This window comes from Amphiprion ocellaris, chromosome 17 (assembly GCF_022539595.1).
Source record: "Amphiprion ocellaris isolate individual 3 ecotype Okinawa chromosome 17, ASM2253959v1, whole genome shotgun sequence".
In the NCBI taxonomy this organism is placed as follows: domain Eukaryota; kingdom Metazoa; phylum Chordata; class Actinopteri; family Pomacentridae; genus Amphiprion; species Amphiprion ocellaris.
In genome coordinates, this window is record NC_072782.1 from 14,947,322 (window position 1) to 14,962,732 (window position 15,411).

General features: G+C 38.9%; 1 protein-coding gene across 1 annotated transcript; it reads right to left on the reverse strand.

The window, feature by feature from the left end:
* Positions 1-307: 307 nt before the first annotated feature.
* Positions 308-15,049, reverse strand: aif1l (allograft inflammatory factor 1-like). The gene is made up of 6 exons (XM_023279540.3): positions 14,894-15,049; positions 14,642-14,703; positions 12,308-12,374; positions 7,144-7,185; positions 5,736-5,901; positions 308-2,428 (listed from the first exon to the last, which is right to left on the reverse strand). Exons 1-6 carry the CDS (start codon positions 14,910-14,912, stop codon positions 2,341-2,343), a joined length of 444 nt encoding a protein of 147 aa, XP_023135308.1. The 5' UTR covers positions 14,913-15,049; the 3' UTR covers positions 308-2,340.
* Positions 15,050-15,411: the final 362 nt, after the last annotated feature.

A 15,411-nucleotide genomic window follows, 5' to 3' on the forward strand; every position in this document is an offset into this window, starting at 1 on the left:
GATGTTTTATTTTCTCTTACATGAGAATCCCAGCACTGTCCAACTCTTCTTCCTCCATTGTGCCTACATAAGCTCCTGGCAGTTTATTACATACAACAGTGGTTATCATTTTAATTACAGAGGTGCTTATTATAATCCCGGGCCCGCCTGTTAGCACGCTTGTTAAAGCATTGCTTATTATCCTCCACACTGTTCCACACCCAAGCAAATAATCTTTCGTACAAGCAACAATGTGAAAAGCCCAAACATACCACACAGAATGAGACACATTCAAAGCCATTTAAGGGACAGTTTGCGTTCACAGATGTTTACTTTCTCATGAAAACCTTTTATTGCTCAAGTGTACGTTTGCACGCAAGTACATAAAAATATGGAATGAAAGCATTTTTACTCTGAAACAGTGACTCAACTAGCAATGACAGTCAAAGATTCACACCGTTTTTTTTTAATCTTCATACAGAAACGGAATGGAAGATGAAATGAAATACAGACATTGAGTTGCAAAAGTGATAATGCATTAGTTTCACCTAAACATTTATCTGCACAAACAGCCAAAGATGTGTCACAATGTGATCTTTTACAACACAAGGACTCTCAGTTGTAAACTTCCCAAGCTAATCTTTACGACTGCGGAGCTCTTTGCAAAGTGAGGGTGGGTCACCTTGCATTATAACGTATAAAGGAACACACACAGTAAATATTACTGCATCAAACCTCTTTCTGTGTAGCGTGATATTTCCTATTAAGCTTGTTAACCCTGTCATTTTTCATCCAAACTCAAAATACCACTTGTTTATGCAGGATCTCTGCTACCTCTGCGAACAATTCAAAACTTAGCAGGCCAGTGTGAGAAGAATTTTAATTCCTTTGGTGTCTGCAAACAATGCGCATCTTAACAACACTAAAATATGTAAGATACCTACAAGACTGAAAACAAAATAACATGACTGAATAAAACATGTTAGGTGTAGAAGTACCAATTTGACAGTAAATAGTGAGAGTTGAAGGAAAATTTACACAGGAGAAACGAACACAGGCACAAAATGCTGACAAACCCAGTGAAAGAAACATAAATGGCTGGTTGATGAAATAATATGTGAGAGAAAGATAAATTCAACATAAATCACCCAATAAACAGAATAAATGCTTGCAGTGACATATAAAATTGTGGTTAGAAAAAGGGGACAAAACACACGATACATTTAAAAAAATACCACTTGTGAATTTCACTCACTCAGGATTCTGTGGAAACCAATAACAAAAAAAATAGAATCGATACAATTCAACAAACATCATTAAAACTATCTTAAATGACAACAAACGTTATTTCATGGTTTTCTGGAGTTAATAAGCTGAGAGGACTGCTTACACTGCTTAACACTTTTGTGCACTCTCTACTTCAAACTGCGTGTTTAACTCTACAGCGTCTACAGTATCTGTACGTTGAGGCACTTGGAAAGAATATGATTGTACTGTGTAGTAAAATATGTACATTTGTTCTGCTTGTGTGCCTGTAAATCACACTCCTTCCAAAATGAACAGATGTGCAACCTCACAGAGCTGAAACCGACTCAAATGTGCTGTGCTTCAAGCCACATACTGACACTGAAAGTCCCACGGTCAAGATGATCTCTTACACGTCTCTTAACTACGTGAGTGGATATTCAAAACGCAAAGCAGTACACTCATCTACAGATAAAGTTATCACATCATGAGGTGGCTCCTGATAACTTAGCTTACTGATTCCAGATCAGTATTTCAGCTTCAAGGGTCTGATGTCCCAGAGGAAATGAGCTGGCCCTGTAATCTCTGGCACCTGATCTAAAGCGAGACGCTGACTAAGATAAGCCTGGCAGGAATCCATGCAAGACTGCTGAGGACAGTGCAAAAATGTGTCAGAAAAAACTGCTTCTTTCCCTTGTGCTTCTTCAAAAATGTCCTACTCTCACGCTGTTAAATTGAATGTGTCTCAAAAACGAAACAAAGAAACACAGAAGGAAAAGCAACTTAGTGGAGAATTTGGAGTCTTCCCTTAAAATATAACCACGAAACACTTACTACAAAATTTGAATTTATCGAGCTGATTACGTGTACATCTATCAATGCTACATCTTAATTAAGGAAAAAAAAAGATGAATAATAATATTCACAGTCAAACATCATTTAGTGAGTGTTGGGCTCAGTCTTCCAAATAACAGAAACCTTGCACATATCATATATATTCACAAAATAACATCCTCTATCACGGGTCCCACATTATTACGACACTCCACATGTTATTTCACGCAACCACTGATGGTCCCTCTGCTCTACTAGCAGTCTGGAGGCTGACATCTAGACTTAAGGCAGGCTAGCGATGTCCCGCTTTGGAGGGGGTCCTTCTGGCTTGCAGGCCGAGCCATTGGCTTTGTCTTCAAAAATCAGAACCCTGTGGACAGAGAAGAGTCGTGAAATAGTAAAAATAGAATATCAATTACACAAAATGGCAACATTCAATGTATTTTGCTTGATATCCACATATGAATGCACAAAGGCCTATGTGAAAAGATGGATGAATTATTAACCTGTGAGATGTCACTCAAGAAACCAAACATGTTTGGATAGTTACAAAAAAAAAAAAAAATCCAAAAACTATTGCACGTCTGCTTTGCAAGAAAATTAGACGAGGTTTTCACTGAGGAGTTGCTTGCTGATCGCTGTGTAGTTGCTAGAGTTGCTAGGTAATTGCTAGGGCATAATGAGGGTGTTGTGTAGCAGGTGGAGAGTTGTGGGTGATTTGCTGGAGCTGCTTGGGGTGTGTTAGTGGGTTGTTAAGGTGATTCTGGCTTAATACTAAGGCAAACTTCACAAGTGCTTTGGTAAAATGTAATATTTGTAGCAGTAACACAGGATGACATCGGAAAAATCTGCCAACAAGTGTGACTACTACACACCAAGCTATCTAATATGAAAGGCTATATACATGTGCATGTCCCAGCCAGCATTTTAATAGTGCAACAGAAAAATAGTCACATTTGGCATGAACTATTTCATGTTGATGTCTGACAATAAAGTACTACTGCGGTAAATTACCAGCTTTAAATTGGCTTTTGTGTGCGTTTGACCAAAATTAGCACTGCAATTACAGATCATTTTCACAATCAATTACGGTAATGTAGCAATGATTTTCTCTGTTACTAGAAAGTAGAGGCTGGATGTGTGAAACTTCAGAAAAGAAAAATGGACTCGCGTCCTCAAATAGCTTCTTTTGTATGACTGAGCCAGCCCTAATCCCATAGAAGGATTAAAATACTATTACAGTACAAAGAAAAGCAGCAACTTTCTTCAAAATAGAAAGCAGAACAAGGTCATTTTTGTCCAAATAGCAATTTTCCGTTGTACTAATCAATTATTCCACAAATCAGGTCAACTGAAATGAAAAATGGTTACAAATAGAGACACTGAGCTTTAGCTTGATGTTTTCAGCACCCTGGAGAGAGGCACAAAGACAAAATGTCAATTTAAATGTAAATTAGGATAATAGAAGGTAGATCAAGAAGTTGAAAGTGGTGAACATTAAAGTATAAACTGTAGGTTGCAGAGCACCATAGTTACAGTCAAGGAATGAAGCAGCTATGCAATAAGTGAAAGGAATGAAAAGAAGCCACACAAGGACTCAGAGGAGTGGCGGTTTAGGCTGTACACTGCAGAGTGAGTGATCTGACAGGAGCTATTCAGAGCGAATGCCTGTCTTAAATTTCCTTTTTTGGAAAACTCTGCAAAGCTCCACTAAGCCCATAAGGAGCAATGATCCCAACAACGAAACCGGCACTTAGAGATTCAAACATCTCTGATAATCACTCCTGTTTTTCATCACACTTTGTGATAACCTGGTCTGCCCCGATGCTAAAAGGAGACAGTCAAATCACCATTCACCAGTTGACGACTGCTGGTTCAGTGATCAATCCTATAAAAGCTGTTTGTGTAAATAAATGAGCTACTGTGGATATGAATAAAGTTTCTGTGACTGCGTTTCAATTCAGAATGATAATGATGGTAGGATTATAACATATTACCATGTTTGGCTAATCTGTTTGATGAAGACAAGAGAGCTGAGTAGACAAACTGACTGGCTGACCATAGTGTACTTATATTAATATTGACAAAATACATATACACACTCTAATACAAAGAATGACACCATGTCAGTATGTAGTACTCCTGTGATCATTTAATTCAGTACATACTCAAGTTTTGCTGACTTTCACAGAAAAAAAAATGATTTGTGAAAAGCCGACGAACAACAAACTGCAAAACAACATTCTCTGCTGTTGCTACCTGTTAACGAAATACTATAAGATTAATTTGCCATTCAAAAATCTCGGGGAAACAAACTACAATGGCTGTATCCTTTTGTACTTTGTGTTTGTCTAATGTCGACTGAGCCCAATTGTTGAGCCTGACCTCAATCATTTTCCTCTAACTGCTACGAAATCAATTGTTGTCCTGCCAAATGCTTTGAATGAATGCTTTTCTAAAGCAGTTTTGTACCCTGCATTTCTCCCTCCAATCTCCCTCTTACTAAAGACAAAAACATCGGCACACAAGAGAGTTGTTGTAGACCTTTGCTGTTATCCACAGGACCAGCAAGCTGCCGGTTGGAGTTGACAAAATACATACATTACAAAGAACCGCATAGAAACTCTGCATACTATTTGATAAATGCACGAAATATAATTACCAACTCTTTTTTCCATCAAAGACAATAATATATAGGTAAGTCCATATCACATACATCCCAAAGTGTCGTAGCAGCCAATAGAAGGCTACTGCCATAAAAAAAAAAAAAAAATCACTACTCAAAATAATGATTCAAATATTTGTGTAGTAAAATTTACCTTTTTGAGGTCTGTTTAAATCTTGTCTAAAACAAAACAGAATCACTGAAGTACCATTCTCCTTGTGAAAATAATACCAGCATTAGCTTTTGCTGGACTACAGAGATTATCTTACTAACTGGACAGGAGCAGCAGGCGAGAATGAGACATTTATAAATAGCAGCTGGAGGAATATGGGATAAAAAGGAGTTAAAGTTATGCATTTTCTCTGCTTGGTGTTTTTGGGATTATGAGATTTGTCTACTAAAGGGTCCAGCCAGCTTAGTCCAGTGAAGCCGACATGCAGCACCCACACTGGCCCTGACTCCCGCAAGCTGACCCAGTGAAAGGCTGCATTAAAAGGCTTTTAGAAGGCTTACTGTGGCCACACCATTTCAAAACAGACGTCAATATCACACTTCATTCATCAGGGAACATGCAAAAATTACAATTATACATTTAAAATGCATGATTTTTATTGTAAAATATCAATTTTCTCAAAAAATCTGATGAGTTTGGGCATTTTTGACAGGTCTCCGTGACGGTCAGTGGTTAATCAGCCTATAATCTGTTACCTAAGCGCATGAGCGCAGCTAAAGATAAGGATGAGTTGACTAGGGATAGGCTATAGAGATGGGTTTGGTTGCCATGGCAATTAACAACTAATGCAGCATATGGGTAGTGACATCATTGCTAATCATCCCTGAAGCCCCTGCTGGTGAATGAAACAATTGGCTGACACAGCACACAATACACATCCTCCCTCTCAGTTACATGAACACACACAATGAAGAAGCAGATGGTTTACAGACAGTCTGTAAAGACATAAAAACAACATTTATATTCTTCCACTGTGCAAAGACACAAGATTTAACTTACAGTTTCAGCACAGCTGAGCGCTTTCCCAGCATCATCTTGACAAAGTCCCTGTAGTTGATGGTGTTGCTGCTGCTGCCGCCCGTGACCTCAACAATCATTTTTTTCAACTCCAAGTGGGTCTTGGGCACCCCCAGCTTCTCCATCATCCGCTTCAGACCCATCAGATCTGAGACAAGGTGCAGTTAGCAATCAGATTCATCCAGGTGGGAGAATGTGAATCATTTTTATGTATGGGTTTGCTACTGTAAGAAAACCACTGTACCTATCTATTGCTGCAAAAATGGTTCAGAAATGTGCAATGTATTCGTACACCAGTGTAGCTAACAAAATGAAAATATAGAGGGATGTTAGCAACTTGTTTATTTGCACTGATCTTTACCTGGTAGAATGTTTACATAAATGTGAGTGTCTATGGAAACTTACAAAGGTTTTCCGTCATCTATCTATCTGTCTATCTATCTATCTAAATTCTAAACCAACATAAACATATGCGTGGTGTAAATTTAGTCAGGCCTGCTACAGCCATTAGCAGATTGTGCTGTGAAATTGCAAAGCATCACTTCAGCCTTTACTAAATTTGATGTAGCAGGTGGATTTGGGATGTGCAAACATTGTCATCTGTAGCTAATTCTCTCTGTGATACATGTGTGATTTCAAATGCTCTTTTGCATCATGCACACTGGATGCTGCCGCCTTGATGTCTGACTGTGTAGTTTGCATCATCTTGGGTATCTGGAGTTGACATGTATGTATTTACCATGTTTACGTGTGAGTAAGTGTCTTAGCATGCTAGAACTTTCAAAATTACCACCAAGTACAGAGCAAAGTTGATGTTGACATGAATGTAAAATTTTTCGTTTCGAAGGTAATAGGCTATAAAACTAGCTATTGGACAATTCAGAATCATGACCTGATCCAAGTGCTTGCAAGAAAAGTAATTAAAGTTTATATTCTGGCCGTGCTTGTGCCCAATTTCATGGAAATCCATTCATTAATTGTTGAAACAGACCGTACCTCAGGGGTGGAACAAGCACCTCTACTTGGCGCCACTTTAGAAATATTGTGCCGAGGTGACTGTAAAAACCCTTGCCCAACTTGCTCGACAGGAAATGTAACAGTTTCTTTCAGGACTTGTGGACACACCCCACATTTACTGTCTGACACTGCAGTTTGCTTCACATCTGCTCAAAAACTGAAGTCATTTCAATGTACTAATGTGGGTTATGGTCTCACTTTACATACAGGACACAACCATGACACATGAGCCAGTTTGAGCCCTGTCCTCACAGCAGCCAGACAATACACACATAGTATTAATTACTGTTCCCTCTTGTCGACACCGTGCCTAGGTCAGCTAACAGTTGTTATCTTGGGTGCAGCTGGTGTTTTAGTGCTGCTTGTTACTCACCAATCTCGCCTTGGTCATTCAGGTCAAACTCTGCGTATTTATCTGCAAAACAAATACACACACAGGACAGTTTTACTAACAGTGGTGATTCATTCTACCTCACACATACCACATTCGCTTGTTCAACATTTTAAATACCAATAGCCAGACCCATGTCAGCAAAACGGTTAACATACTATCTAGTGATCTCACCATCTTAGACTCTGCTGACAGCTGACCTGGCAAAAGGATAGACACAAACAGCTGATAATGACTGCTGGGTTTTTGTGTGTGTGTTCAGTGTGTCTGTCTTGGGAGAAGCAAGCAAAGAGCAGCTGAGTGGAGTTGACATGTGAGGCACATTAATAGTGAGAGGGTCAGGAAGTTGAAAGAGTACTTTAGGTTCTAACACAGCAATCAGGAAGGAGAACAAAGATGTTTTGACTGAAAATTGCAAAGCCCAGATACAGAGGCATCCCTCACAGTAAAGCACTCGAATTAAATGTGATCCTATTAGCCTGGTAACTTGCAGAGAAACTGCAGACGGTTGCCAAACACTTCCCACTCTCATAAAACTTCTCAACAGATACAAACAATATTAGACGCTGAAGACATTTTAAAGTGTTGAACGCTTTTCCCTGAACTATGTAACTACTTAGTTTACAGTTAAAACTGTTGTAAAAGCACTATTCAGCATTTGTCTTGTAGCTTGTTTTCAGCGACACAATGTTTTTTCTTTAAGCACAGAGCAACATACATACAAAGAGTCATTTAACAATAAGAAACAGTTTGGTAAAAACCCATTTTTGTTCAATGTCAAGAAAAAGAAAAAGGCCAATAGCACTTTCTTCGCTATCTACAAACAAAAGTGGGAGCCAGAAATCTGTTATCTGAGCATGGCATAAAGACAATAGTGGGAAATAGCTATCTCGTCTATGGTTAAAGAAACTGTGTTAGACAAATTTGACAGTGGTGTCAGCAATATTACAATCATGCTTTCAGTCTTTTTCTACTATAAAAGCACAAAAGATATTGAGTTTACTGAGGTACGTGACAAAGAAAAAGGTCAAATCCTCAGATGTCAGAAGCCGGAAAAAAGATAAGAATGATAATCAGTTAATAAAAGAATTCTGACAGCATGATTCTTTTGTAACTCTTGGTTAGAAACTAAATAAATGCATAACTATTCCTGAAGCAGCATACCTGTTAGCTACCTGGAAAATCAATTAGCGTTGAGTGGCAAGTTGAAATCGATAAGTAGACTTGATGGGTTGAACTACTGAGTGCCAAGCCTATTTCTAATGTTATTTTGTCACCTAGAAACACTTTGTTCTCAGACTGAACAATATGGGGATAATACTTAACTGCAATTTTTCTGACAAATATTTTGATTTGATTTAAGATATAACTTTTTAAAGTTAAGCTTCAGTTCAGTATTAAGAGTGTAATGGATCTGAAAATATGTGATGGAGCACACTAAAACCATCACAAGTGTGACTGTCACACAAGAATGACAGCATGAATCTGTAAAACAATTGACAACTGTTTAAACCCATGGTAGGACACACTGCATTAGATATATCGTAAATTGCAGTCCTTGCAAGCTGCTAATTGTATTGTTTCAATGTGAAATAAATTGTTCAGCCACAATCTGTAACAGTGAGAATAGTCCAAATGAATACTTGTAGTGATGGTAAACAGTAAGCATTGCTTTTGCATTGGTTTATGAAAGCACACTGTTAGAATGTAACTAAGGTGGCTGCATCTGGTGCAACACCAAATGCGGATATTTTCCCGCTTCTTCCCAAATTTCCCCCATTCTCTTTTCTCTAGAAGACCACTTTAGTCGGATTACACTTGCTATTTCTGTCCCACAATGGAAGCTCTGTGTGTGTATTGGGAGGGAGAGAGAGGGGACTGTGTTAACTGTGTGAACCCATGGGGAGTGGGACAGGACAATGCTAACCCTGTTCGTAAACTCTGAGGAGTGGGCCTCCAAACACACACACATACACTCACACAGACACACACAGAGCAGTTTTTGAGTGCGCCACTGGTCGTAGTGCAGCCTGTTGATCATCTGCAGTCACAGAAAATGGCTCAACTAAACAAAACTGAAGTCTTCAGTGTTTCCTCCTGACCCAGATTCCTTCAGCAACAGACAAAATGACAGTGCCATTAAACTCTGAGCACAGCCACAACTATGATTATTGTCTACTTCTCTCTGATATTCATAGAGAGGTGTGTGGTGTAATTTGGATTTAATGTATTTAATTGAATCTGTTCATGTGCTTATCTTCCAAACACTTAGGCAGCTATCATCTGTAGGGGTTTTCCATTTTAAGAAAACAGATAAAATAGCTGAAGTGGATAGCTTCAGAGACTTCCTCTGCCACTTTGGCCAACAGCTAACCCAAGAATGTTCCCATCCCTATATAAGGTACTGATCCTCAAGGCAGATCAGAGCTGTAATACAGGCTTCCTTTCATTCCAAAAACAACTTGATTTCCGTTCTCCATCTTATTTATCTATTTGAGACTACTGCAGTTATTACTGAGTTATGAAACACTTGAACCACACGCATACTAAACATACTGTCTGCAAATGTTTCTAAACTGTCATGACAGAGAACAAATTTTACTGAAGTTATCTCACTTCTTCAGCCACTACATAATGACATCAACATTGTCATTTAGAAGTAAACTTTCCAAACATACATGTTTTAGAATAGTAGACTATAGTGCTCTTTCACTTTAAGCTTTCCAAATACACACTAAATGCATAAAAATCTTGCACTGATAGTGTAACATAAACATCCCCAAAACAGATGCTCCTTACTCCAGAATTTTCCTTCCTTCTAACTTGAGGACACACTACAAACAGTAACTCCTTAAGGTGAATTCAGCATAATTTTACTGATACCTATTTGCAAAAATGTGAATTAACGTGGGTTAAAAAAGGGAGAGCATTATCTTCTATTAAACAGAAGTAAAAGAAAGAATAAATAACAACAACACTGTGTCGGGCTGAAGGACGAAAAACAAACAATTGGTATATTTTTGCATTATTTTTCCACTGAAACCATATAAAATGATGACGTGGTTTTTGCTGCAGTCTGCACCAAACAACCTTTTTCCCCATTGGGGAAGATGATTTGTGGGCTGGGGCATGTCTGTAGCACCAGTATACATCTTTTGAAAATAATGTGTTGTGACAGATTTCACCCTTATCAAAAAAAATTTGGCTCCTACAACTTTGATTTGAAAATTTTGAGAAACTGTTAAGCCCTAACAGTGTGACAAACAACATTCTTTCTGCTTGTTGCAATTCCAAAAAAGTCTTAGCAGAACTAGCCTCACAATGTCTTGCTGAGAGGGTGATGATGACTGAGGATGTAATTACAAGTAGCAAAATAGGAGAGACCATTTGTGTAACTAGAGTTGTATATATATATACACACACACACACACACACACACACACACATATATATAATAGCAGCAATATCTCCAACTTAGGAGGAAAGAAAAGAACTACACACTACACAAAGTGCCAACAAAATACTGGCACCATGTTAATTAAGTCACCATAAAACTTGTGTTCATACTCAAGTCATCCGATTTAAAAGGGTGAGATAACGTGTGATTTGTATCTTGTTGCACTTGTTAACAGACCACTTCAAATTGGCAGATAAACCACAACATTAAAACCACTGCTGGGTGACGTGAACAACATTGATGATCTCTTTATAAAGCAATCTTTTGCTGGGAAACCACCCACCTAAACAAGTAATGGTACTCCCTGATCTCCTCCCTGTCACATCTCAAACAATGCTCCAGAACGGCTTGAGGAACATGACAAAGAGCCCAAGGTTCTCAAAACTCCCTAAATCCCAATCTGATCAAGTATCCCCAGGATGCACTTACACAAGCCTCATCTACAGAAGCCCCGATCCTGCAACAGACAGGATCCAAAAACCCACCGGCAATTTACTGATGCCAGACACAACAGGAGACCTCTGGCGGTATTTTGTCAATGATCCAACAGGTTAAAGTTGTTCTTACAGCAAAAATTGGAGAACCTACACAACATTAGACATGTGGTCTTAATATTGTGGCTATTCAGAGAATGTTAATTTAGAATATTTATCTGGAAGACCAGCAGCAGGATGAGAGGAGGTTTTCTTGCTGCTCTTGTTACTGTGTGAATGCAACATAAATAAATCTAATCTTACCTTGTACAAAAATGTGATCGTTTCTTTTGTTAGTGGAAGCTTTTAGTAGTTAGTATCTCATAACACTACCTGATAATAACCATTATAGTCTTCAAAGTTTTACTTCATGAGCATTGTAGTGACAAAGCAACAACTAATAAAACAGTGTAAAATATCATGAGATTACCCAGTTATCTAATAATGAATAATGAAAGGCCTTCCTGTAGCTTTCATCTAAACGGTTAAAGCAGGATATGTTTAAGAATATATTTGATCCAGAGTTATTGTGTTTGACTGACAGTTAACAGCAATAGTAGGAGATGCTGACCTCTGGGTCACTGGGACAGTATGGAAACGACAGAAAAAACAGCAAACCTCCCAGGACCCGAGTGTTAGATCCTCTTTCTGTTTATATATTGCTGCTCCATTTCCTCCAGCAATCTAACAATGTAAGTAGGACACTGTAGTATATTTTTCTAATTTCAAGATGCTTATTAGAATAAACAGCCATGTGTTACTCTGTCCAGAATATACCAGATACAAAAAACTAAATAGATACTTTACATGTATTAAATGCATTGTATGTGTAATATCTGAAGAATAGGGAGGAGTTCTATCATACAACATTTACTTTCTGTTCCTGCAATTAGCTTGTAGCAATATTTATTTATAATTCTGTTCCTGGGAGCTATGAGTTATACCCAGCAAAGTTCTGAATATTGTAACAACAAGCAGAGGAACGCCCCAGCACATTCCTCACAGGCCACTGAGGACTTGGCCTTGCAAATCTTTTTGAAATCACAGCAGTCTGTCTTCCCACAGAGAAAAACAAAACGTTGAAAACTAAGGGCCAATGTGTGTGTGCAGCCTGCCAGGGTAAGACAAAAGCCAGGAAAAATGAACACGCACTCAAAAAGACAACCACACAATGGAAGATACTAATACAACTGAGGACAAAACTGTATTTACTTACTTTTGAAACCTTCCAATTTTTCAGGCAGGTCATCTTCATCCCTGTATTTCTGGTCTTCCATGTATTCCTGAGAAGGAGAAAGAAATTCAAGGTGATCAGAAAAAACAGGTTTTACAGGCTTTGATCAAACTGAAAACCCTATCTGAAAGTTCTGAGCCCTTTTTTGAGAAATTCCAGGAGTGTTATTCAATACACAAAAGCCCACACATATGTTAGAACACTAAGTTTATTAATCTGATCATGTCATGTCAAAAATGTAGTGATGACTCACAGTCTTAACATGTTATTCTCCCTGGATTGCCATTACTTATCATTGTGTTAATTAACTGGGACACCTCACAGGGGTATTAAGGAGCCTGAAGGGAGCTACTCTGATGAAATTATAATGATGCAATATGCCGTGTGGGAGTGACCTCCTATCCTCACAGAAAGAAGGGAGAGCAAGAAGAGTGAGGTTGTTCTCTGTTGACCTCTATATGTCAGTCAAACTCGTAATTAAGGGTAAAGAGATAAACACAACTGGATGTTTATCAGGCACGCCCGACTCAGTAGTGCTGAATCACTCCTGTAGCTCTCAGACAGGAATGTCCTTTCAGTCACCAGACAAGTATGCAAGTGTATTTGAGCAAGCGCATGGCCAGTATTACAAGGGATAAAATCTGTTTATGTTTATCTGGCTAAACTTTCAGATCTAAGGCTGTAACTGCAGCTGCAAATTGTCAGCCAATTATCTCACACCTTGGTGGAGATATGTAATCAGTGCTATCTGACGGTCTGTTTGTCAGCAAGACTGAACAAAAACTGTCAAGCTCAATTTCAGGAAACATAGTGCAGATTTAGACCACTTTTACTAAAATTGTGAGATGGAGCACAGGCCTTTGTGGCAAATGCATTCTTGTAAGTGCCCTGTTTGGTCCATAGTGCACACTAAGCAAACACAGAAACACATCATGCAAATTGTCTTCTTTTCTGACTTAAAAAGAAAAAGTTCAATTTCATTTTGCAATCTACAACTTGTTCATGACCATGTGTTTTATACCATGCTATAAAGAATGTAAATGAATAAAATAACACATGCTGCTGCTATACACTTTTGTTCAGTTTCAGAAAATAGGGAAAAACTGTACAAAACTCCAAGATACTATATTAAATATTAGGTACTTGAAAGAAAATAAACAGTCGGCCACAGTAATGATTATTTAGAGACTTATTATTTATCAGGTTTATCATTAATCAAGGAAAAGTGTCCAAAACTTGTGTGAGGTTTTGGTGCCCTTTCTTGTCTTCATGATAGTAAAGCAAATGTTTTGGGGTTTTGGATGGTTGGCCTGATAAAATAGGATATTTAATAACCTCACCGTGTGCTAAAGGAAATTGTGATGTCCATTTTATGATAAATGAACAAAATATTTGACTTAATAACCGCTAATGAAAATCAACCATTAGGTGCAGCCCTGTTTAAGAAGATAGAATTTGTCTATTTGCTTTAAAAAAAAAAATGGTTGTTTGACCTACATCTGTTGATAGAGGGATAACCTCCACACACATATAACACGGCTGAGATTTGAACTTTCATTACCACAGGATCCAATAATGCAAATGCACCCATGATAATACAATAGAGCGAAATAGATGTCACTGTACAAACAAACCCTGAATTTAACCACAGGACAGCTGTTATTTTTAGACCAAGCAGTTTAGGGAACAGGGGTCACTTCTGTTCCCATTTCTCTGCAGAACAAATGAAGAAGCACCAGATAACTGGAGCAGGGAGTGTTCTGCACTTGGAGCGACCCGTTTCTCGTGTGGCCGCAGCTGACGACAGCCAAAGCAAAGCGGGGAAACGGAGATTATACAGGCGTCCGGTTAATCTGAGGAGACTGCTGCGGTTATCTGACGAAACGAGACCCTGATGTGAAACAAAGGGCCCTTTCAGACACCTGTTTCCAGCCCGAGAGCTGAGCAGAGCAGCCAGGGGGACGGCTTCACATGCTCTCTGCTGCAGATCGATGAAATCAGGTCGGAGGGAAACACCGAGTCCCTCAACAGCAGACATGTGTGGGGGGCGTGCAGCCGTTCAACAAGTGCCACAGGACTGCAGGCGGGGTAATCGATCAAATACATCAGCAGCATCGTTATGGTCAGCTCCCATACATGCGAACGGTATTTGCGGTATTAATTATTCACAGCTCCACTGATCCAGCTCAATCCCAGCGCCGCGAATCCTCCGTGTTGCGTTCAAAAACAAGGCTAATGCCAAGTCAAGTGTGCGCGAGCTCATTAAATTCAAATTGCCGTCAGGTGCCGTTGGAGACATAAAGAGAACATGCGTACCTTGTTTATTTCTTCCAGTTTTTGCCTTTGCTGCTCCTTTAACAGCCCAAAGGCTTTCCCACCTGAAAAAACAACAGTAAAAAATTAGGTTAATTTAGCAGGGAGCTGTTTATTTTCGTCACAGGCTTAGCTCTGACGGTAACCGGGTCGGCCTCTGATGCTCTATTGTAACGTTAAGCTTTAGCTAGCGACACACATAAGAAGATGCCCGGGAAAGAGGACGGAGCAGTCTGCTATCGTGGTATTGATTACCTTGAACATTTGAAGGCATCCCGGAGTTTACGTCTGTTTTATAAATCCAGAAAATTCAAAAATATCCGAGCCAGAAGGCTGCCGCTGCTGTCCGCCGGGGCGATACTCCTCTTAAGAGACTGGGCTCAATGGGTCACTCAGCACCGGTGTCAACACAACTGCATTGACATACCAGAGCATCCGGTCAGCGCTTTCAAAATAAACTACCGATCCTTTACACAGCGTGCAAGTCATTGAGATGCAGTAAATAATACAGCAATAAGCTTTGTTCTATATGATACTGTGTCCAATCAAGTCATGCAATGCTATTTACATAGAACATTTAAAATAGCAGACACTGAGCTAAGTGCTTTGCAGCAGAGAAATGAGATTCACACAACAAATTCACTTAAGACCCCACAACATTACAAACTACAAAAATATTTACTTTGCTAATTTAAATATCAAGATTAAAACCCCACAAAATAATTTATATATACATTTACTTCACTCATTTATATATTAAGATGAGGATCCTG

What these genes read in the sequence shown, in the direction of transcription:
- aif1l (XM_023279540.3), bottom strand. An exon ending in AACTGGAAGAAATAAACAAG is followed by an intron (nt 12,375 to 14,641) that starts GTACGCATGTTC and finishes TCTCCTTCTCAG; the next exon opens with GAATACATGGAAGACCAGAA. An exon ending in CGCTCAGCTGTGCTGAAACT is followed by an intron (nt 2,429 to 5,735) that starts GTAAGTTAAATC and finishes CTCTGTCCACAG; the next exon opens with GGTTCTGATTTTTGAAGACA.